This window comes from Eleutherodactylus coqui, chromosome 6, assembly GCF_035609145.1.
Source record: "Eleutherodactylus coqui strain aEleCoq1 chromosome 6, aEleCoq1.hap1, whole genome shotgun sequence".
NCBI lineage: Eukaryota > Metazoa > Chordata > Amphibia > Anura > Eleutherodactylidae > Eleutherodactylus > Eleutherodactylus coqui.
This window is the reverse complement of record NC_089842.1, coordinates 63,810,248-63,834,944: the sequence shown is the minus strand read 5'-3', so window position 1 is coordinate 63,834,944 and position 24,697 is coordinate 63,810,248. Positions and strand designations below refer to the sequence as shown.

Genomic DNA, 24,697 nt, shown 5'->3' with positions numbered 1-24,697 from the left:
TGCATTCTTTTCCATAGTGCTCATAAAGTTACTAGCCCCACATACCAAGAATCTCTCAACCGAGTTAATATAAAGCTCAATCAGCATGAAGTACTTGTCAAAAACTACGTGCAAACCAGCTACCGCTCACCTTATTCACACACAAAACCGAGACAACTAAGAAGAAGTTAGAAATAATATAACATTTTATGTCACACCACTCATAACAACCGTGTAGAACCCCATATACAGTGCCAACCAGAGCTGACCCTCATGACTAGTACCAGTGAGAGAGTGAAGCCGGGAATAGTTTAAGGTGGAGCTCCCCCATTACCAATGCCAAAATGCCGTAATATTACATGTTTCCCCATAATAAGTAGTGTCGCACAGGAAGCCCTGTCAGGACGTGATTAATGAGCAGTCAGTAAAGGGATCCCTCATGTTACAATGGCCTCAGGATGCAATATTTTCAGCATACAATGGTCTTTCCCAGCCATTGTAACTTAAAACCTGATTCAGCATACAATGTCTCCAGATCAGTGGCACGTGCACTTTACTGGCAAATCCAGCCAATCAGCACGGGCATTTCACCGGTAAATGCACATAGTACTGAAGGGTCTATCTAGTAACGCCTTTCTACAATATGGAGTGCTACTAAATTATCAGTGCTGCCCTTTACCTGTGCCAGGATGAGCGGCTCCATATTACTGTATGTTTTTGATTCACTGTATATTCTGTCCCGACCCCTGAAGAAGCTCCTGTCCTCTACACAGAAAGTGATTTACAGCTTCCAGCAGCTCTTTCTGACTGTTATATGTAAAGACTTGCTTTATCTGTATTTCTTATGTTCCCTTTTCTTTAAACTTTATTTCGTATTGCTTTCGGTGAACATTTTGGAGGCTTTGGGACCAATTCCCAGTTTTCCATAGAGTTATTGCATCAATATGCAATATTTTGAACATACAATGGTTGTCCTGGAGCCAGTTAATATTGTATATTTAGGGACCACTGTAGTTGGATGCTCACATGCTACTTCCTTTCTCGGAGCTGGTATCATTAGTGTCTAGTGAATGCTTACATTTCCCAATATTTTGTTTCTTAATTTGGGTCGTAAATCTGGCACCAGTGGTATTTTCTATTCATCTCATCTGAAGAACTGTATAAGCAAATATAGAAGACAAGCAACTGCGGTATCCACTGGGAGTCAGGCAGCAGAGGAGACAATGTGATATGCTTGAAGATCCTTGTACCCTGAGCTACCATGCACCATGTATAATACTGCTGTCATCACATGCGGTTTACATGTCTTTAAAGGGAACCTGTCACATCAAACATGGTGTATGATCCTCCAGCTTCTTGTTATAGAAGAGACTTGCTGAAAATACTGATATATACAATTGTTAACAAAAGCAAGCATCTAAAAGGAGTTGTCAGAATTGAATGAAACTTTCTCTGTGTGATTGTAACGTTGATATAAGTAGGTGATTACAATATCAGAGCAAAGGGATAATTTATTGCAGAAAATGGAATACTTGAAGGGAGGCTCTAGTACCCTGTTGTACAACCCTCTAGCTTGGATAAAAGATGTGATACAGGGGGAATGGAGGCTCTAGCACCCTGTTGTACCGCCTCTAGCTTGGGAGCAAGATGTAATACCGGCGGGCATGGAGGGATACAGGTTCCATATGGTGCCCTACTGCATATCAGTCCACATTTGAAGTAGCTGAGCCTCTAGATCTTGTAAACTCATAATCTGTCGAAATTGGCATCCCAAATAGTTCCATACATGTTCTATTGGCTATAAACCTGGCAACCGGGCAGGCCATAGAAGTGTGGCAATGTTGTGGAGACATTCCTCTGATACCCTTGTGTGTGGCCGAGCATTATTCTTCTGGAAAATGCCTCTTGGAAGCAGCCATAAGAGGAACACATGTGGCTGCAGAATGTCCGGAACATATCGCTGAGCTGTTGTTGTCCTTCCTACCACTACTAGGGGTGACCAACTGTCATAAGCAATAGCTCCCTAGACCACTACAACAACAGTGGGGGCAGTGTGCTGCTCCACAGCAAAGTCAGAATGGAGTGCCTAGGTCTCCAGACATGAACATGGCCGTCATAAGTGCCCAAACTAAACCTGGATTTGTCGCTGAACACAAACTGGTTCCACTTCATAGCAGTCCAGTTTCATTGTTCATGGCACCATTGTAAACAAAGTCAATGGTAGGTGGGTGTCAAAGGCCATACATGTAATCGGCACTGTGAGACCAAATGTCCTTCAGCCAAGCACCTGGAAATGGTTCCGACAGACACAAGGGCCTGTAACGATGCTGCCACCTGTCTCTGGATAGTGGACAATAAAACAGTTTGAGCTGCTCATGCTTGTCAGACAATTAGACAATCTTCTGTACTGGTGGTCTGTCAAGAGCATCCTGAACATTGTGGATGGGCAAAGCATACAATTCAGTAAGTGCTCTCAATTTTCATAGCTGCCTTTATACAACACCATTCAAAGTTACTTGCGTGTCTCTGGACAGCCAGATCTCTACGAGTATTACCTGCTATGAAATCATGCTGAGCAAACACTATCTACGGCAAGCTACGTGAATGTACTTCAGATCCTCATCAGCATAATTACACTATAGTACAGTCCTCAACTGCATTATTTTGTATATATTATTGTATATGTATGCATTGGTCAGCTATAACATTACTGATAGCTAACATGAATAACTTTATCACTTTACAATAGCACATATCAATGGGTGGAATATATTAGGCAGGAAGAGTCAATCCTTAAAGGAGATGTCCCGCGCCGAAACGGGTTTTTTTTTTTTTTAAACCCCCCCCCCCCGTTCGGCGCGAGACAACCCCGATGCAGGGGTTAAAAAAACCACCCGCGCAGCGCTTACCTGAATCCCGGCGGTCCGGCGTCTTCATACTCACCTGCTGAAGATGGCCGCCGGGATCCTCTGTCTTCATGGACCGCAGGGCTTCTGTGCGGTCCATTGCCGATTCCAGCCTCCTGATTGGCTGGAATCGGCACGTGACGGGGCGGAGCTACACGGAGCCCCATAGAGAAGAGGAGAAGACCCGGACTGCGCAAGCGCGGCTAATTTGGCCATCGGAGGGCGAAAATTAGTCGGCACCATGGAGACGAGGACGCCAGCAACGGAGCAGGTAAGTATAAAACTTTTTATAACTTCTGTATGGCTCATAATTAATGCACAATGTACATTACAAAGTGCATTATTATGGCCATGCAGAAGTGTATAGACCCACTTGCTGCCTCGGGACAACCCCTTTAAAGCTGATGCATTGAAGTAGGGAAAATGGGCAAGTGTGAAATTATGTCTAAATGATTGGGTCATCCCACAAAAAAGCTATTTTAGCAGGAATTGCTGAAAAAGTTAATACTGACTATGATAGAAAGGTGTTGAGCGCATGGCATAGAAGCTTTTGGTAGATAGATAGATAGATAGATAGATAGATAGATAGATAGACACATAAACAGAGTCTTCTGTAGGTATTTTGCTGTTACCCTTCGTTTTTTTGTCATCTCTTTCAGGATTTCCTTTTGTGCTCTTGGAGTGATCTTAACAGGTCACCCTTTCCTACGGAGAACAGACACTTGAATATAGTGTGCTGTGTTATCAGCTTCCTCACTTCATATATCTCACGATCCACTGCTTGCTCAAGTGGGTTCACCTGCCCTCGGTCCTGGGCTTTAAACAACAAAAAATTCCATGCAGGAAAAAGTGTAATCCACGCTTGCTTGCAGAGTAAAATTTGTAATCTTCTTTTATTTAGTCATATTTAAAATTGCCAGGTGTACATATCTCTAATCAGACGCGTATCGGCTGCACAGAGCCTTCGTCAGTGGTACGGAGAGTAGCAAACATCCTGAAGATTCTCCATTTGTAGGTAATTTGTGTAACTGTGGATTGATGCACACTCAGGTCCTTATTAATGTTTTTATAGCCTTTTTCAGCTTTATGTATCTCTATAAAATGTATTCTGAGGTCTTCTGAAAGTTGTTTTCATGATTCACACTAACCAGTCTTTCTTGAGAAGAACAGATTTGTCAGTAACTAGGGTAAGTGTGACTTTATTTAATGAGGAAAGCACCTATGAACCCCACACTTCTTATTTCATCTCCTTGATTAAAACACCTTTTGCCAATTAGCTCTTGGAGAAGTCATTAACACAGAGGTTTACTTACTTTTTCTTCCTGCCCTGTGGATAATTAATCAATGTACTCAATTAAAGTACATTGTATCAATGTACTCAATTATTTGTTAAGAGTATGCTAACCTAGAATTATGACTTAAATAGTGTTTCCATGAAAATAAGACCTACCCCTAAAATAAGTCCTGTCCAGATTTTTGGCTATTTTCAGGGAGGGGGGGGGGCACTTGAAATATAAGCCCTACCCCCCAAAAAAACCCTAGGTATACTACATAAAAAAAATAAATGACTAATTTACCTAGCAGCCGTGGTCCGGGTCCCTCCCGCTACCCACCAAATTTCCGTAGCTCTGCCGCGCGTCCTACATTCCTTAGGCCACCGACAGAACATCACTTGCTGGTTACAGGATTCATAAATCCCAACTCCCGGAAGTGATGGCTCTAATTGGTTCAGCAAGCGCTGCTTTCAATCAATGCAGGGCTCACTGAACCAACGCAACGGCATTGATTGGCTGAGAGCAGTGCTCACTAAGCCAATCAGAGCCATCGCTTCATGGAGGCCGGATTTATGAATCCAGCGATCAGGAAGTGATGGTCTATTGTCGGTCAAGGAGTGCAGGATGCACGGCGAAGCTGTAGAAACTCAGAAACCAGCGGGAGGAACCCGGAACACGGCTGCTAAGCAAGTAAAATAAACCATTCGCCGAAAATAAGACCTAGTGACTCTTTTGGGGCAAAAATTATTATAAGACAGGGTCCTTTTTTCTGGGAAACACGGGAGATAGATAGATAGATAGATAGATAGATAGATAGATAGGTAGGTAGATAGATAGATAGATAGATAGATAGATAGATAGATAGATAGATAGATAGATAGATAGATATGAGAGATAGATAGATATGAGAGATAGATAGATAGATAGATAGATAGATAGATAGATAGATAGATAGATAGATAGATATAAGATAGACAGGTAGATAGATAGATAGATAGATAGATAGATAGATAGATAGATAGATAGATAGATAGATAGATAGATAGATAGATATGAGAGATAGATAGATAGATAGATATAAGATAGACAGGTAGATAGATAGATAGATAGATAGATAGATAGATAGATAGATAGATAGATAGATAGATAGATAGATAGATAGATAGGAGAGAGATAGAATTAATAGTTTGGGCATTAATGATGGTACCATAGCAGCATATCCATAACTGAGTCCATGGCAAGTAATCATGGATTATAAATAATTTAATTAATGCAAATGTGCTCACTATTAATTATTACTCATTAAGGAGGTGCCTTTATCAATAAACATGATCTGTGTGGTTAGCGACACACTAGGGTGGATAATGCTGTATACAGAAGAGCCCGGTGCATTTCATTCCTAGTAATCATCCTAACAAAACTTACAAATTGGGTCAGAAGCAGTAAGATTCATGAGAACATACGGAGCCTCTGTAAGACTATATCTGATCTTTATAACATGACATGCACTGTGGTTGTTAATTCAGTCAGCAGCACATTACTTCTCACAGACATATTGTATTGAACGGCACCAGAAGATCAAAAGATGAAAAACAACAACATAAAACTACCCTAGGCGATGTCTCACTGCAACTTTCTTCGCTTGCAAAGAAAAATCATCTCTGCCAAGTAGTAGTGCATTAGGTGATAAATGTAAAAACACAATACACCAAAACATTAACGGCTTTTAATATGGAAACATGTCTATTTTGCATCCATCTGAGTGTATGATACAGCCAGCATCTGAATTGGAAATGCTCCTGGCAAAGGACTCTGAGACTTATCTACCAATGTGAGCGCCATCAGGTCTTCATTGGTATATGCTAAATAGGAACATACTTATTTCATATAAACAGGTGCAATGGGCATTTTTGTCATTTCATTCTGGGATTTCCATGTTGCCTATTCGTGTTTAGTAGAGATGAGCGAGCACGCTCGAATAAGGCAGTTACTCGTAACTGCATATTGGCCCCCCGCCCTCGCCGCCCCTCGGACGAGAATGCAGTTACTCGAGAAGAGCGATGCTCGCTCGAGTAACTGCCTCATCAGAGCGTGCTCGCTCATCTCTAGTGTTGAGAAAACTGAACCATGCTTTGGATATAACTTTGCTAAAGGTTCGGTTTGTCATGAACCGAAAAAATAAAGTGTTAACAAAGTTCTAACCAAAACAGGGTTCAACTTATTTGGTTCGCTAAACACAGGAGTACAACACTGTCCAAGGCTTCATTCACACGACCGCATGAACAGCAACGTTTTTACAGCTGACCGAGGGGCAAATATACGGCGAGTAAATACGTTGGACCATCAAAAATGAAATATACGTGACCGAAATACGGAAGGCGTATCTACGGTGGCTAAAAAGATAGTTCTGGAACTATCTTTTGCCTGAAATACGGCGGCAGCTCCCATAGACTCCTATGGGAGCTGAAAAAAAGGGAAGGGGAAGCATTTTAGCAACGTTCAACCCTGCGAAAAGCTTACAGGTGCCGCTATATAGGCATTGGAAGACATCCCGAGGATTTTTGCTGAGCGAGGGTTTTCGGGGTGCAACGTATTTTTTTGCTCCCGGTTATGTGAATGGGTGAGAAAATGCTGTCTGTGATCATGAAAAAAACGCATACGCTCGTGTGAAAGAGCCCTAAGAGACATAAAAAACCCTGTATTATACTGGCTGCTAGTGTCATACACCAGTTTTAGGGGTTTTGGCGAACTTGTCATTCGATTCAAACTAATTTGGATCAAATTGAACTTTCTGCAAGAGTTTGGCAAGCCAGACGGAAACACTTTTCAAAAGTTTACTCATCACTATTGCATATTACTTGATTTTTTTATACTAAATATTGCACCTTTAATAAGGACAGAGATTGCATTAACCTGTTGTCTAAGTCTCTGTTCACACTTTATCCAACTGGGTTTCTTATGTTTTGATGAGCAGAGTAATTTAGTCCGCTGATCTGTCTTACACCTAAAAGAACCATTATAGGTCAATGATACTTTTAATAGATCACCAGAGAACCAGATGATCCAAGAAATGGTCCAAGAAAGTCAGACCAGCGTTGCGCTTGTAAAACAATGATTTTTCTTGTGATCGCGATGCATTTTGCAAAAAAATCCCAAACTCACCGCATCGCTGCAGATACAATTTTCACAAATCACATGTTATTTCAATAGTAAAAATAGAAAAAATGCATCGTACATGCATGGAACTCACGTTTACATACTAGTGCAACGTGTATTTTTTCTCCTATAGCAACTTATGGTGGATTACAGAGCAGAATCACCCAAAAATATCCATTGGTCTAAGGGAAAATTGCTCTTATAAATAAGAACATTGAAATTAATGTGTTATTTTTATGTGTATTTTCTGTCCATCTTGCTATTGGACAGAACTCGCTAGAGAAGCTCGCCGTGTAAATATAGCCAAATAGTAGGGCTGAATTTTGTAACAATAAGATGGTTGAAAGAACAAATATATGAAGCAGATATCTATACCAATATGAAACAGGAATGCAAGACTAGGAACTCACCAATAGATAACAGGAAGGGAATGGTTATGCTAATTGGATGATGATGATGATGTTGATGATGACACTCAGATAATGGAGCAGATGGCTGAGGGAAACAGTAATAGCAACCTGACAATAACTGCCCTTAATACTGGCTCTTTCTAAGTCTCTTTCTAATCTGTATCTGACACTGACCCTAACACCGGACACCACTGTCCCTAAATAACCCTCAGCTATGCTAATGAAAAATCTATCTCAAACACTGTTCCTGAAAAACAGCGAAAGGGCAGCACAACCTAGAGACAAAAAGCCAAACAAAACAAAGCTGAACTTTGAAACAAGTGTATGCAGATACAATAAGGAAGAAGCATAAAAAAACATAAGCCTAGAAAGCAAGGACTTGATTAGACATAACCACAGGAACAAGGTAAGCTAGAATAAGAAACTTGAAGTAAACAAAAACTACTAGATGTAAAAGCACATATTTTCTGCTACAACCAGCTACACACTGCAGAAGCCAGGGATATTTAAAGAAAGGCTAGTGAAGGAGGTGTTACTCCCCAAACAAGACTAAGCTGAGGAGTGAGGTCAGATGACCCACTCTAATGGATCAGCTGTGAAGCAGTTAAATAGCAACTGCCCCAACAACAAGCTAAAAGAAAGGAGCTGATTAAGAGTCTTCTGAGAAGATCGCTCTCCATGGATAGTCCGGTTCCTGCTTACTCACAGATTGTTGATTTTCATTCCATTCAAGAGACAGCCTCTCTTAAAGGAACATCAAAAGAGCACGTGCCCAGTGGAATGTCTCGTAGGCACATATTAAAAGGAATCGTAGATAAAAGCAAAGAAAAACCGATGGATCTCATAAGAACCGTCTCGACATATTCAGTGGCCACCGATACCCATCTTGACAAGGACATTCGCGTAAAGACTGAGCCCAATAGCCCTGCTTCAGAACCTTCAGAGATACTTCGGGTAACAGTGGGAGATCAAGCACAAAGTAGAACTGTCACTCCAGATCACGAGATCCCTGTAAGTAGGTTTAATAAAAGAAAGTTTCCAGCCGATAGAAGACCGCTACCTAGAAGAATACGAATGAAAGAACCTATTCCTCCAGAGTTTGATGGTAGCATGGGGGAAGGTGCTGCCGCTGTCGATCATTTTTCCGATTCTGATGATAGCCACGAAATGAGTATTGCGTTGCCAGAAATCCACCACGACAAAAAATTCAAATGCAAACATTGCCTTAAAATTTTTCGCTCAACCGCCGGTCTTAATCGTCACATGAACATGTACCACAATCCGGAGAAACCTTATTCTTGTGACATTTGCTTCAAAAGGTTCCATACAAACTTTAAAGTGTGGATCTATTGTCAGACGCAGCAGGGCATCGTGAAAAACCCATCACCCGCTTCCAGCACACAAGCTGTTTTAGATGAAAAATTCCAAAGGAAGTTAATAGACATTGTAAGAGAAAGGGAAATCAAAAAAGCACTTATCTATAAACTGAGAAGAGGCAAACCAGGCTTTCCGGGATCAGCAAGTAGCCAAGCACAAGCCCTGAAACGAAGCCTCAGGTCAAGAACCAAATCTGCTTATACCTGCAACTATTGCGGGAAGTCTTATCGGTTCTTATCTCAGTTTAAGCAGCACTGCAAAATGCATCCAGGGGAGAAGTCTTCATACGGCAGCAGACATCTTAGACCTAAAGCTGCATCCCCTCCAAAGAGTCCTGAAGATAGTAAAGAGATATTTAGATGCAGGCACTGCAATTTAAAGCTGTCCTCCTTTCTTGAACAGGGAAACCATGAGAGGATGTGCCGAAATGCAACTCTGTGTCCATACTGTAGCCTTCGATTTGCTACTCCAGAACTTAAGAATGAACATGACCCAAAGTGCGAGTATAAGAAACTTACGTGTCTGGAGTGCATGAGAACTTTTAAATCGTCTTTCAGTATTTGGCGTCATCAAGTGGAAGTTCACAACCAAAACACAATGGCTCCAACCGAAAACTTTTCATTACCGATGCTTGACCACAACGGGGACATGAACAGTACACAGAGGGTGCAGTCTTTATCGGAACCTAGCAAGGGGTCAAGCTTTCTTACACCTAAGGATGACGGTGTGTATAGTGACTCTTCGGAACATATGAACTTCGATTCAGAGGAGTCAAACTGTCTCCCCGAAGATCTTAGCGTTTCCAAGCAATTCGACGTGAAGATCAAGGAAGAACTTACGGATGAAATGGAAGATGGCTCTGAAGCGCTATACAGCCATAAAGATGATGAGCCCACCTCAGAACGGGGTGTGTGGTCATGTGAAAAATGCGGTAAAATGTTTACAGTTCACAAGCAACTAGAACGTCATCAAGAACTATTGTGTTCAATCAAGCCTTTCATTTGTCACATATGCAACAAAGCCTTCCGAACGAATTTTCGTCTCTGGAGTCACTTTCAATCACATATGGCACAAGGAGAAGAATCTGCTTTCAAGGAACCAGAAGGTGGTGCTCCTGTAAGCTCCCCATCACCACCTCCTCCACCGCCGCCACCACCACCCCCTCCTCCTCCTCCTCCACCACCACCACCTACAACACTGCCACCCCCTCCGCCACTCAAAATGCAGTCCATAGAACCAGAAAGACGTAAAACCGTTCCAAACAAGCCAAGTTCCACAGAAAAAATGTTTGCTCCCCAGGAATCGGATACTCTTTTCTACCATGCTCCGCCTCTGTCGGCCATTACATTCAAGAGACAGTTTATGTGTAAACTGTGTCACAGGACCTTTAAAACGGCCTTCAGTTTATGGAGTCATGAGCAGACACACAACTGAGTTTATGGTGCTAGAATAAAGTAATTCATATATATATTATACTTTTTTTTTTTAATGATTTCTGCTGATCATAACATGTAGAGATATCATAGATCCTTTAAAAATGGAAGGCATAACACCAGTACCTTTCACTGGAATACCGCAATCACAAGCAGGAACATAATAGAGAAGTACAAAGGGAGGTGAAAGGAAATTCTCTACAGTATGAGTACCATCAGCAGAATACAGGCAGTGTTAATACAGCCTGCATCTTATGGGGAGCAGCACAGCTGTGTCCTAAAATCCTAGATAGATTAAAGTGATTTGAAGCGTGCGTGTCACTTTAAGGATGTTGAAACGTCATACATATAGAGCCCCATGGTGTATGTGAAAGCACAGTTTATAACTTTATCCTTTGTGTAATCAGAAAGATAGCAACTGAAGTACGGTATGATACAATATATGATAGAAGATGATAAAGAATGTAGCAATGATAGCTTTGGTTGGACAAAAGGTAAAAGCAGATTTCATGAAAATATTCTGCACTTTGCAAATATAGCAAGAAACTGAAAAAAGGCTATAGAAATACAGATATGTACTTGAGATTTATTAATCATTGAGTTGTGTAAAAAGCCGTGCATTCATCTGGTTGCTGAAATTTTGAAAGCTGTAGGACAATAATTTCCAGGCATAAAGCTATGATTATACGATAAGTAGAGACAGACAATAGGCGGCAGTGTAACTGACATCAGCTTTCATTAATATCACTTAACCAAATATTTGAAACGCCATAAGATTTGTTAGAAACATTGGATCTGGAATGCTAATGTTAGAGTGGCTGTTCGGTCCTGTACAAAGATGGCCACACCAGTTCAATGACTATCTGATGTTCACTGTGTATTAGGCCGCCTACCCACGGCTGGTGACCACGTGTATCCGCTTTTGCTGCACTGCGGATGACCATTGGTCATGTGCAGTACAGATTTTTTCTTTTAATGTTTGTTATGTCCATGCCGGGGCTAGGCGATGATGCGGGTGCCCACAGCCTATCCACAATGTCAACTGCAGATGGGCTGCAGGTTGGACAGCTTCCATTGACTTCAATGGAAGCTTTTCATGCGGTGTCCGCTTTAAAGTATAGCATCTTGCAATTTTTCCTCCGTTCGCGGAAATCTCAATTCATTTCAGCCAGTGTGAAGGTAAAAGCGAGTTTACATAGCATGCTTTTAAAGGTATTTGCTATGGATCCTTTGTGCGGCCGCTGATTCCACAGCAAACATCAGTTCATGTGCAGGCCTTAGTATGTATCATTAGTCTAAATCACAACAAGATCCTTTGATGGCTACGTGCTGCCCAAGTGATCAACACTGGCCAATCATAACAGCATGCAGTGCCTTAGACTACTGATGCATACTAATGCACAATGTAGTCAGAGAACTGGTGCGGCCATCATTGCTTCTTCAGGACCAGAGAGTTGATTTAGGCCTCTCTCATATAGGCAACATTGAAAGGCTGTGATTGGTTCATTAAGCACTGCAGTGATTGGTTCTCGAGCGCTGCGGCTCAGCCAATCAGAGCCAGCGCTTCATGGAGGCGGGGTATTTGAGCCTCTGACCAGGTAGCGCTGACTGAAAACTACAAGCAAGTGTGCCGGAGCTGCGGAGAAGAAGTGTGTCGGAGCGGACAGTGTCTGATAGTTGACGTATTGTTGTTTTTTTTAATGGCAGATGGGGCTTGTTTTATGGCTCAAACAGTAGGACTTCCTACTTTAAAAGTTGCATCGCACCGCACGAAAACTTTCGGGTGATGCGATGCAACATAAAGGAAGGCTCCATAGGGAAACATGGGCTACAAAACATAGCATAACCTGGGTATCTACTGTATATAATTATATATGAACAGCTAGTATAAGTTATAATCTCCTGTATATAGTGTTATATACCATGCAGGTATAGCCTGGGCACTCTCTCTATATATATCTGGTATAGGTTATACATCTCCCTGTATATTGTGATAAGGAACGTGCTGGCATAACTTGGGTTTTTCATGTATATAATTATATGTGTACAGCTAGTATAAGTTATACAGTTGTGATATACCGGGGTATACCAACATGGTCGATATCACTATACACAGGATGTATAACTTATACCAGTAGTAAATATTTAATTATATACAGGAGTTATCCAGATTACACGAGCATGCTTCATATTACTATATATGAGTAAACATGTATATTCCCCTATATATAATTATGTATGTACAGCTGGTATAACATATACAGCTATACATTCATTAATACACATGGTACATACTTCATTGCGCCACAGGGTCCGCTGCCTCCACTCTACTCCTCGGTAACAGTCACCGCCGGCTGGACCAATCACGTCGCTGGCAGTCCACTGATAGGCTGTAGTTATGACCAATCACAATTGCAGTCTCTCAGTGGACGGGAGGACACACACTGGGGGAGTCTGCAGCCTGTAACCCTGTACCAGTGAGACAGTATATGGCAGGAGCCCGCAGGCCCCTATTCACTAAGGGGCCAGGTCGCAATTATGACCCCTAGCGGTACTCCAATGCTTTCAGGTCAATGGCACTGGATCAGAGGCAATATGAGAGAGTGGAAACTTAGTTTTACTCACATGGCTTCCTACCCTGAAGCACTTTATAAAATGTTGGATGTTGGTAAACCTCTTTAATATGTCTTGATATGAAACTTCGAAGGAGTTGCCTATAAAAGAGACACTGCCCCTTTAATATAAAGCTTTGAGGCACTGAATAAAAAAACTTACCTTTCAAGTTCTGGATCTCCATAGAATGCAGTTGAACATTTAATTGCATAGACCGACCACCATGTCTTGTGCCTCACTTTGTAGACTCTGCCAAATCCACCTAGAGCTATAGGAGTCCAATCGTCCTCAAAATCCTCCTTCTTAAATCTAGTCAGGTTACCAATCGTTTCTCCTCCGTCCACAGCCATGATAGTGAAGTTACCTCCTCGCACATTTGTTAGGACGCCTGTGTCAGTCTGGGACTTGAATGTTCTTCTTCCTGGATTGAGAAGTGCAGAGTTACACGGAGAGGGCGGGAACCACTAATGTATAATCCAGGGGGAATCCCATCCCACAGTCACATAGTGATACTTGTAGAGGCAAGTTTTACAACTGCAGTTATGTCAGAACTATAAAAACAGAAGTTCTTCTAATGTAATCCCTGCAACACAAAAATTGTTGATTTATCATACATTTCTCTCCCGTCTCATCCAAGTTTTTTTTTTTTCTTGATTGCTTACCATGAAAAGGCAAAAGCATATTGCTAGTAATGGACTGTTCTCATTTTACATCCCTTTTTGATAGAATGTTCCGCCAAGATATGACAACAACACACCCCAAACTGGACCTACAAAGTTCAGCACTTAAAGGGGTTGTCCCGCGAAACAAAGTGGGGGTATACACTTCTGTATGGCCATATTAATGCACTTTGTAATGTACATTGTGCATTAATTATGAGCCATACAGAAGTTATTCACTTACCTGTTCCGTTGCTAGCGTCCTCGTCTCCATGGTGCCGTCTAATTTTCAGCGTCTAATCGCCCGATTAGACGCGCTTGCGCAGTCCGGTCTTCTCCCTTCTGAATGGGGCCGCTCGTGCCAGAGAGCTGCTCCTCGTAGCTCCGCCCCATCACGTGTGCCGATTCCAGCCAATCAGGAGGCTGGAATCGGCAATGGACCGCACAGAAGACCTGCGGTCCACCGAGGGTGAAGATCCCGGCGGCCATCTTCGCAAGGTAAGTAAGAAGTCACCAGAGCGCGGGGATTCGGGTAAGTACTATCCGTTTTTTTTTTTTAAACCCCTGCATCGGGGGCTATTGAAAAAAAAAAAAAAACGTTTTGGCGCGGGACAACCCCTTTAAGGCTTCTCACGTTTCTTTTTTTTCATGCATGATAATGCAGTGAGCACCAAATATGCATATGCATTAAAAATGGTGCATTTTTCATGGACCAAACTTATGACCATGTGAATCATTCCTTAAACTTCTTCCACTTCCAGATGTCTTCAAACAGCTCTGTACATTGCGCAGTGGAACTGCAGGCTGAATCCTATTGAAGTAAATGGGACTCAGACTGTAGTACCAACCCAAGCCACTGTGCAACATACAGATAGATAGATAGAAGTGGGAGAACCTCTTAAGGCTGCCTGCACATGACCGGGTCGGATTCCGCATGTGAGATCCTGCAGCGGAAATCCGACCCTGTACCCACCTGGTGACCCCACGTACCTGTCTGAATTCCTCATATTCTGTACTGTGGATGTGCGGCAGTTGCACCAGGATGTATGCGCAGTACAGATTATGCCGCGCCATCGCTAGGTGATGACGCTGATTTTTAATGATGATTGTGGAAGGGCCACGGGATAGATGCCTTCCATTGACTTCAATGGAAGCCGTCAACGCAGAATTCGCCTAAAAATAGAGCGTGCTGCGATTTTCCCCCCGTGAGCAGAAAATCACAATTGATTTCCGCTCGTGGGCAGGAAAAATGATTTTCCATAGCATGCTATAGCAGGTATTTGTGAATCCAGAGGCGGACCCCCGCTCTAGATTCTGCAATGCAAATCCGGCCGTGTGCAATCAGCCTTAACCTGATTCTCAGGATATACTGTATCCCCCGAATCCACAGTAGATACTAAAAAACCCAACGCCAGAAACTAAACACATAAAAGTTAAGATGTTGAAAATTGTGGATAGAAGTCTGATTTATGACTAAATGCAGAGTCCAGAGAGCATTACATTTAAAACAATGGGTTATGAGTGCAACTAAGTTATGTCTAGTTCCTGAGTGGAGAAAAGTAGACTATATACTAGCTAAGGAGAGGCATCAATTTAAAATCCAAGAAAACCCCTTTAAGCAGTCTGCAGTCCGTGGTGAATATTTTTTCATAATCTTCTTAAAATATACCGACTCCTAAATTTATGAAAACCAGAGCGCACCATTTGCATGAATTGTATTTGTATATTCAGTGTTTACTTTAATAAGCCAGGTCTCTATTTGGTTATGCTTGGCTGCCTTGCAGCTTCATTATACCACTTGTAAAAGGAATAGGAAATTATTGACTTAAGGGGAGTGAGATTTAGTGCCGAATATGAAACATATAGCGGAAATCGCCTGCACATTCACTTTTCATGAAGCTACAAATGGGGATGAACAATAAACAAATGCAATTCTCTGATGATATTAGCATATAGTATATACACTGAAAAATCACTGAATTACCAACACCTATTCAATAACAGGTTGGTCCACCTTTTTGAGCAATCATGGCTTTCAGACGCCAGGGAGCAGATTCCACAAGACATCCTCCATACTCAATTTGATCCATGCCCACTGCAGCAGCTCCATCAGTTGGTGCACATTTTGCAGATAAGTTGGAGCAGATCTCAAAGCCCTTTCCAGCAAATCCCAAAAATGTTCAATGGGGTTACAGTCCAGTGAATTTGGGGTCCAAAGCAGTATGGAGAATTCATTGTTGTGTTCCTTCAACCTCTCCCTAGTTATCCAAGCTCGATGACACAGAGTGCTGTCCTGTTGATCAGGGAAGATCCCTGGCCATGACATCACCACAACTGGCCTGTTGAACTCCAATGGTGCATCCATGGCATACAGCCTAATGCTGTTTAAGCCTGATGTGGGCCCATCCATCCTTATGGTATAGAAGGAAGTAGAACTTGTCACTCCAGAAAACCTTCTACCTTATGTCCAAGGTTCAATGACATCTTTCCTGGGCTTATCCAGTACTCAACTTTAGGGATCATTCACACGAGCACATTCCGTGCACATTAGCGACACATGAAAAGATCGCATTTAAATAGAACCACTGGTTTCCTGTAGAAGCATTCACACAAAGGAATTTTAGATGCGCAAAACACTCGCTCTTGCAAAAGATAGGACATATGAGTGCAAACTCGCATGTCGGCTCAGCGGTGCGCGCAAAGATAGGACATGCCCTATCTTTCCTGTGTGCTTTCCATAGGCTCCTATGGGAGTCTTGACAGCACGCACCTCAGATCGTGTGAATGGGCTACTTCAAATAGCTTGAAGTAGACCGTTCACGTGATGTTTTACAGCACTATAGCCGCGATCTTTTAACACTTGGGCTGCTGTAGTGCAATCTTTTGTCAGATATATGTCCATTGTTCCTAATGCAGTGATTGTTCAGGGTGTATAGTATAATACTTTATAAGAATTCCTCAGAAACAGTCAAATAATAGTCATATGGGCATGTAAGTAGAATAAAACTGGCCCTTCACATTCAATTAATGCTGTCCGAACGTGTCAACAAACCAATATTGCCATTAGAGACTTTCAAACTGATTTCATTGAGCAGACGTCTTTAACTTGTTTTTTATACATTTTGTTTGGCCTAGTTCTTCAAACTTTATATATTTCAAGAATGCATTCCTATTCTTTTAGAAATTTGCTGGTAGCATAGGGTTCATATACAACTTTACAGTGGTCACCTTACTCTCATGGTAAGGTTCAATATATGATCAGGTTTAGATTCAACATGGCTGACTGCAATCAATCCTGGTTGTGTTCAAAGCATTTATGCTATTTCTAATTATATTTGATCAAATGGAATTAAAAATTGAGTAAAGGAATGTTCACGTATAGAAATACATGACTGATATCTTCCAAAATATTACATAGTAACATAGTATGTTAGGCTGAAGGGAGACGGTGTCCATCTAGTTCAGCCTGTTTCCATCCCACCTTCTTGATCCAGAGGAAGGCAAAAAAAAACCCAGAGGCAGACGCCAATTTAGCCCATTTGGGGTAAAGAATTCCTTCCCGACTCCATAATAACAGTCAGAATAATCACTGGATCAGCATTTAAATATCGAACCTGAATCCAAGACCCCGATCAACAACCCTGCTGGTTATTTAATGTCTATATCCTGTAATATCATAGTGCTCTAGAAAGACATCTAGTTCCCTCTTAACCCCTTAGTGACGAAGCCTGTTTGCGCCTTAGTGATGGAGCCAAATTTTGGAAATCTGACATGCGTCGTTCAACGTAGCATAACTCCGTAAAGGCTTTACATATCCAAGTGATTCTGACAGTGTTTTTTCGCCACGTGTTGTACTTCATTTTGGTTGTAAAAAGATACCGATATAATTTGTGTATATTTATTAAAAGTACCAATATTGGAAACCTTTTGAAAAAATTGTCATTTTTTCACATTTTCAACTGTAATATCTCAAATATGTCCAAACATACTGTACAAATTTTTGATAAGATATATATTTCCATCTGTTTACTTTATTCTGAATGCACACTTGAAAAACTTTTGTGTTTTTTTTAACCATTTATAGGACGTACAAATTTAACATTACTTTTCAGCATTTTGAGGAACACTTTGCTTTCCTGCACCAAGCCAAGTTTGCAAAGGCTCATGAGTGTAAGAATAATAGATACCCCCCAAATGACCCCATTTTAAAAACTACACTCCTTAATGTATTCACTGAGGGGTGTCATGAGTATTTTGACCCTACCAGTTTTTTTCAGGAATTAATTCAATTTAGAGGAGAAAAAATAAAATTTCATATTTTTGCAAATATGTCATTTTAAAGACATATTGTTTTCCTATAGTGCCCATGAAAATGAGGATTTACACCCCAAAATGGATACCCCCTTTTCTCCCGTGTTTAGAAACATACCCATTGTGGCCCTAATCTTATGTCTGGATGCACAATGGGACCCAAAATGAAAGGAGTAGTCGGTGTCTTTCAGAACATAAATTTTGCTTGAAGGCGTTTTAGGCCCATAGCACTTTTGTAGAGCTCTTGAGCGGCCAAAACCAAAGAGAACCCCCACAAGTGACCCCATTTTGAAAACTAGACCCCTTAAGGATTTTATCTAGGGGTGTACTGCCCATTTTGACCCCACAGTTTTGAATGAATTCAAGCAAAGCAAAAGGAAAAAAATGTGATTTCCGTTTTTTTGGCAATTCTGTCGTTTTAAAAACTGCTTTTTTTGTACAGCACACACATGAATGAAGACTTGCACCCCAAAATGGATACCCTTGTTTGTCCCGTGTTCAGAGACATACCCATTGTGGCCCTAATCTTTTGTCTGGATGCACAACGGGGCGCAAAATGAAAGAAGTAGTCGGTGGCTTTCAGAACAGAAATTTAGCATGAAAGTGATTTAGGCCCCATTGCCCACTTGTAGAGCCCTTGAGCGGCCAAAACGACAGAGAACCCCCACAAATGACCCCATTTTGAAAACTAGATCCCTTAACAAATTCATCTAGGGGTGTACTGTGTATTTTTACTCTACAATTTTTGAATAAATCTAAGCAAAGCAGTAGGAAAAAAATTACAATTTTTATTTTTTTGGCAGTTGTGTCAATTTAAAAACAGGTTTTTTTGTACAATGTACATAGGAATGAAGACTTTCACCCCAAAATGGATACCCCTGTTTGTCTCGTGTGTTCAGATACATACCCCTTGTGGCCCTAATCTACTTAAAGGACACATGGATAGGCCTATAATGGAAGGAGCACCCGTTTGATTTCAGGGTACAACGGAATAAATACCAGGCCCCGTTGCCCACTTGTAGAGCCATTGAGCGTCCAAAACGATAAAGAACCCCAAGTGACCCCATTTTAAAAACTAGACCCCTTAATGAATTCATCTAGGGGTGTATTGTGTGTTTTGACCCCACAGTATTTGAATAAATCTAAGCAAAGCAGAAGGAAAAAATTACGATTTTCATTTTTTTGTCAATTTTGTCAATTTAAAAACTGTTTTTTTTGTACAGTGTACATAGGAATAAAGACGTTCACCCCAAAATGGATCACCCCGTTTGTCCCGTGTTCAAAAACATACCCGTTGGGGCCCTAATCTACTTATAGGACACATGGTTAGGCCCATAATGGAGGGAACACCCGTTGGATTGCAGGGCACAACTGAATAAATCCCAGGACCCATTGTTCATTTGTACGGAATAAAAATTGACTCCCTAAAATTACCCCCCCCCCCCCACACACCCCTAGCCCTCCGCGCCCTTTTCGGCGTTCCCCAAATCTTAGATAAAAGTAATAATGTGAACTGTGTGGTATTTCCAAAGACAGGGGTAATTACGGAGGCTGGTTGGGATGGGTACATGGGGCAATAAAACCGGGTATCTCCTCCCCTCTCCTCATGCTTTTTTGGGGGTATTTCGTGACCTCAGTAGCGGGTATGGGGAGTAAAAAGTGGCGCTCTGTGAATCTCCGTAAGCTTGATGAGGTGCGGCGGTCTCGCACAGAAGGCGCTCAACTATATGCTCCTGGAACTGCATGAAGGCGAGCGTTCCCGGGGCTTCTTATAAATCACGTATTACAGGTAGCGGTCTGAATAACGCCGGGCTCACGCAGCCGTAGGTGGAATCCGCTTGCGGAGGCCCGCAGCGGATCCCAGCTGTGAGCCCGTCTGTGACCCTGTGTACGGCCGCATAATGTACTGCGCATAACTGCCTACTCACACAGGCGGTCATGCGCAGTACCTTTTTTTGTTTGTATTTCCCGCACCGTCGCTTAGCGATGACGCGGGTACCCACAGCCCATATACAAGGTAGTTGCGTATGGGCAGCGGGTATATCCGCGACCATGGAGCACAATAGGCTCTATGCTGCGTATATCCGCGGTAAAATAGAACATGCTGCGTTCTCTTTTCTGCGAGTAGATTACACAATTCCGACCCACTAATGTGAGCAGAATTGTGTAATCCAATGCGCTTCATCTGCGTATTACCGCGGATCAGATGCATGCGGAATCCGTAATTCCTATCGGTCATGTGAGACCGGCCTAAGGTAGATCGCTACCTTTTTATCACGTGACCGGGGACCGCTCAACGAGGCCACCCGTCACTGCTCCGGGCTCTCGGCGACCATTGGTCGCTGAGAGCAAGGAGATTTTAAATTTCCTGGGCTCCCCGACTCCTGCGCATGTGTCTGGTGTTTTTCCGGCGGTCGCATGCCCAGGATCCGGGAAAGTTCACGGGAGAAGATCGCATCGGGGTGCAAATACGGAGGCCTCCGGTAAAAAGTTTCATCTCCTCTCACCGATCGCATCAGTGAGGGGAGATGAAGCTTCACCTTTTTTTTACTTTTACGTGTTCGCCATTATCCATTGGATAACGGCGAACACGTGACGTGAAATCTCCAGGCTCTCGGCTAAGTTTTGTAGCCAGGAGCAGGGAGATTTTCAATTATCCTGGCAATCCACGGCTTTTGCGCATGCGTCCGCGATTTTGGCGACGGGCACGTGCGCAGAAACTGGGGTAAGGTCCGCGGATAAATCCGCGGGCCTTAGGTACGTCATTTCATCCTACCTCACGGATATGATCCATGGGGGGAGATGAAACGCAAGCTTTTTAAACTTTTTTAAAACTTTTTTTTTTACTTTTACCCTTTTTTTTCACTTTTTACATTTTTTTTTTAACTTTACATGATCACTGTCATCCATTGGATAACAGTGATCATGTCCCCGGTATAATCTCTCTGCTCCGGGCTACAGATGGCAGCCAAGAGCAGAGGGATTTTAAATTTCCCGGGGCTCGAGCCCGTCTGAGCACGAGCCCGATGTCAATCATCGGGCGCGCATGCGCAGGCGGGGATTCGGGTCCCGGGATATCGGGGAGGACTTAGGTGAGTATTTTCACCTCCCCTCATAGATCCGATCCATGAGGGGAGGTGAAACTGACTTTTTTAAAAACTTTTTAAAAACTTTTTCGCGATCGCCGCTATCCAATGCATAGCGGCGATTGCGTGCCCGGGGACCACTCACAGCGGTCCCCGGTAACACCTCCTGGTTCCCGGCTACCTTCAGGAGCCGGGAGCCAGGAGATTTCAAATTTGCCGGGGGCTCCCGGGCTTCTGCGCATGCGCCTGACGTCATCGGCTGGCGCGCATGCGCAGAAGACCGCCGGCGGGTCCGGGAGAACCCGATCTCCGGGGGACACCGGGAACAAGCCGCGTGAGTATGTTCAGCTGCTCTGATGGATCCGATCCATCAGGGCAGCTGAATCTTCACTTTTTTTCACTGTTTTATTTACTTTTTTGCGATCGGCGCTATGCATTGGATAGCGCCGATCGCAATGCCGGTGGGGACTGCCCGCATCCTGGGATGACAGCTCCATGCTGTCGGCTACCTGCCGGCACCGACAGCATGGAGCTGTCACGTCCTCAGGCAAGTGGGCATCAATCCAAAGAGGATGCATAAAACTACGTCCTCTAGGATTAAAGCCCACTTTCTGAGGACGTAATTTCCCGATGGGGCAGTCGTTAAGGGGTTAAACTCCTTTATCGATTTTGCCATCACCACGTCCTCAGGCAGAGTTCCACAGTCTCACCGCTCTTACAGTAAAGAACCCCCTTTTATGTTGATGATGAAACCTTCTTTCCTCTAAATGTAGCCTATTACCTGCCTATAACTTTTGTGCAATATTACGTCTCAGTCTCATTCGATTCAGTTGAACTAAGCTGTAATACCAGACATAACCCAAAGGACAGGAGTGCTTCTGATTTTGAAAAAAGACAAGTTTTTCTAATCCTGGAAATTCCCTTAAAAGGGTTGTTAGTAATTTTACAAAGGTGTTATGAATATGCAATAATATGGTAATATTGACTCTACATATACCTGTTAGACTTTTAAATTAGTTAAATATAGCTTTGGAAAAAAATTCCCAATCTGCCCACACTGTGTCCTGATCTGTCGGCAGCACTTTGTGTTATTGTTAACCAGGAAATTAAATTGTTTTTATATTTATAACTAACCCACCTCCAAAACTCTATTTCTAGAACTGATAGACTTCCTTTACATAATCGTTTCCAGGTTTCATCCTTTAATCTAGCACGTGCTATAATTATGACTGTGAGCTGTCCACAATCTCTGTGGGAAGTAAGATATAATTAGCCTGATGTTTAGATTACTGATACTGTAGGTAATGCATATGAATGAAGAACAGAGAAAAAGGGATTACAGCAATTAAAATTATATTTATTTTTTACTTTTTTTTACGTTTGTCTATTTTTCTGTTTTTTTTTTTTTGTTTGTTTTTTTAATAGGAATGGGGTGAATTTTTTATATTCTTTCTTTTTTCAATATTGTAAAAAGTTAAGAAAATTATTTTTACAGCTTTTATTAGTCCTTATAGGGGGCCTGAACTTTTAAAAGTTTGATAGCTTGCACAAGATACTGCTATACTTCTGTATTGCAGTATATTTTTAGGTTTGCCAATTAAGCCTTGGCACAGATGGGGTTTAACAGGCTTGATTTCATGGCAGCCCAGAGAGCCTTTATCAGGCCCCAAACTGCCATGGCAACCATCAACTACCCGCAGTCGTTTTATTGGGGGGGTCCAATGGAATGCCATGTGTTTGAACAGCCTTGTGATTTGCCTCCATGACTTGAAGCGACATTTGTCTTTCTTTTTCGTCATTAATAAAAAGTCTGAAACTTCATAGTCTTTGAGCACAACCTTGTTGTAGACATAAGAACCTGAAACTCTGCCCCAAATAAAGGTTTGTTAAAAGGAAAAAAATTAGGTGTCTTGATTTGTAGTTGAGAGTTGAGTTTTTCGGGTCACCCTAATGACCATGATATCTAAGGGGTTAAACAGACACAATTGGCACTAGTGGAAGTAACATAGGTTGTCAATAGATGCCAGATGTTTGACATAGCTGTCACTCGCCATGCATGGACCAGCTACCAGGCTAGCTCCATACACCCCCTGGTGCTGTATGTGTTAAGTATACACCCTGACTTATGTATTGAGGACCCTATTTTGGCCTAACTACCAGGTGAAAACACCCTACTGTAATTCACCCCATCTCATTAAAACCAATATAGCACAACGATGCTGTTGGTGAATGAAAAAAATGCAGAAAACAGAGTAAAAGAAAGGGAAAACGATTGTGTAGTTAATTACATGGTTTATTGGAATATATAGGGTTTTGTTGAAGAGTTAGCCAATCAACAACGCAATTATCATTGCCAGTTATAATCAATATCCTCAAAATAATACAAACAATAGCATTACTATAGCAGGTCTAGCCACAGTCCTCCTAGATATAATACCCTAATAGGGTTAAAAATGTAGTCCCCAACAGTACTGGATATAGAGCCCCTATACAGCCACACAATGCATAAGATTGTCATTCATAGAGTTCCCATACAGTGCTAACAACATAGCCCCTGAAATAGGGCTATCCAAAGAGCTCTCATACAGGACCATGCATAGAGATCATACACAGCCAACAACATACAGAGCCAGAGTTCCCATAGCATACCATTCACTCAAATGTATCCACTAGGAGGAAGTAAGATGTCGACCACAAATGTCACCACTCATAAAAAGTCCTATTTAGTGGCGGAAGGCCTATAGAAGTGCTTATGATGGTGTTGCCAATATATTACATCACGATTCTATTCAAAATGTACATGATGTCTACAGATTTACACAAGCCTGAGAATGTCAGTTGTACTTCTTAGAACAATTAAAGAATTCCCTTTAACACTTTTGTAAGAAAGATGAAGCAGTGTGACCTTGAGACTCCCAATTTCTGCACGAACAGCAGAAGTTAATAACCAACCATAGTATTTCTTTTTCAGGTAGCGGGTTAAAGAGCATGCTGAAGAAACGTTACTGGTTTCCCAGGGCAGGAGGCACAGTATACCGCCATCTACAAATTAACCGTACCCGACTAAAATAAGTAGCTTCGGTAAATTGTAATTTGGCATCGTCCTGAGAATGAAATTGTTTTCTTGTGAGAACAGCTTCAGGTTGAAATGGCAAAAGCTTTTATAACTGCCAGTCTGCAATTCTTCAAGTCAAGGCCAATTCAGAGACACATCATGTCGTTATTATTGGGAATATCTTTAGTGCAATGAAATCAAAATTGTAGATAATTTATGTACTATTGTAATATGTCATTTCAAATTCCACCTCGTAAAACATACCTGACTTTTCCAATTGCTTTTCAGAATAAGCTACCGTGTGTGTACATGAGGAATAACACTATTTCTGGCCATAATATGCCTTGTATATTACAGAATGTATTTGTAATTTTAAGTTCTCTCTAAACTGAGAGGAGGAGACTGTCGTTATGATGTCTTCTATACACTGTGCTGAGA

At 42.0% G+C, this 24,697-nt stretch overlaps 2 protein-coding genes across 2 annotated transcripts in view; one reads left to right on the top strand and one right to left on the bottom strand.

Moving 5' to 3' along the window:
- ANKK1 (ankyrin repeat and kinase domain containing 1) overlaps positions 1–13,574 on the bottom strand; it is a 97,272-nt gene extending 83,698 nt beyond the window's left edge. The window contains exon 1 of the mRNA XM_066606915.1: positions 13,311–13,574. Coding sequence (XP_066463012.1) covers positions 13,311–13,498 — 188 coding nt within the window. The 5' untranslated portion in view covers positions 13,499–13,574. The remainder of the gene's footprint in view (positions 1–13,310) is intronic.
- On the top strand, positions 4,784–10,554 carry LOC136631688 (zinc finger and BTB domain-containing protein 21-like). The gene is made up of 2 exons (XM_066605979.1): positions 4,784–4,849; positions 8,338–10,554. Exons 1-2 carry the CDS (start codon positions 4,784–4,786, stop codon positions 10,534–10,536), a joined length of 2,265 nt encoding a protein of 754 aa, XP_066462076.1. The 3' UTR covers positions 10,537–10,554.
- Positions 13,575–24,697: the final 11,123 nt, after the last annotated feature.

What these genes read in the sequence shown, in the direction of transcription:
- LOC136631688 (XM_066605979.1), top strand. Translation starts at nt 4,784, where the DNA reads ATGCACGGCGAAGCTGTAGAAACTCAGAAACCAGCGGGAGGAACCCGG. An exon ending in GGAACACGGCTGCTAAGCAA is followed by an intron (nt 4,850 to 8,337) that starts GTAAAATAAACC and finishes GCAGTTAAATAG; the next exon opens with CAACTGCCCCAACAACAAGC.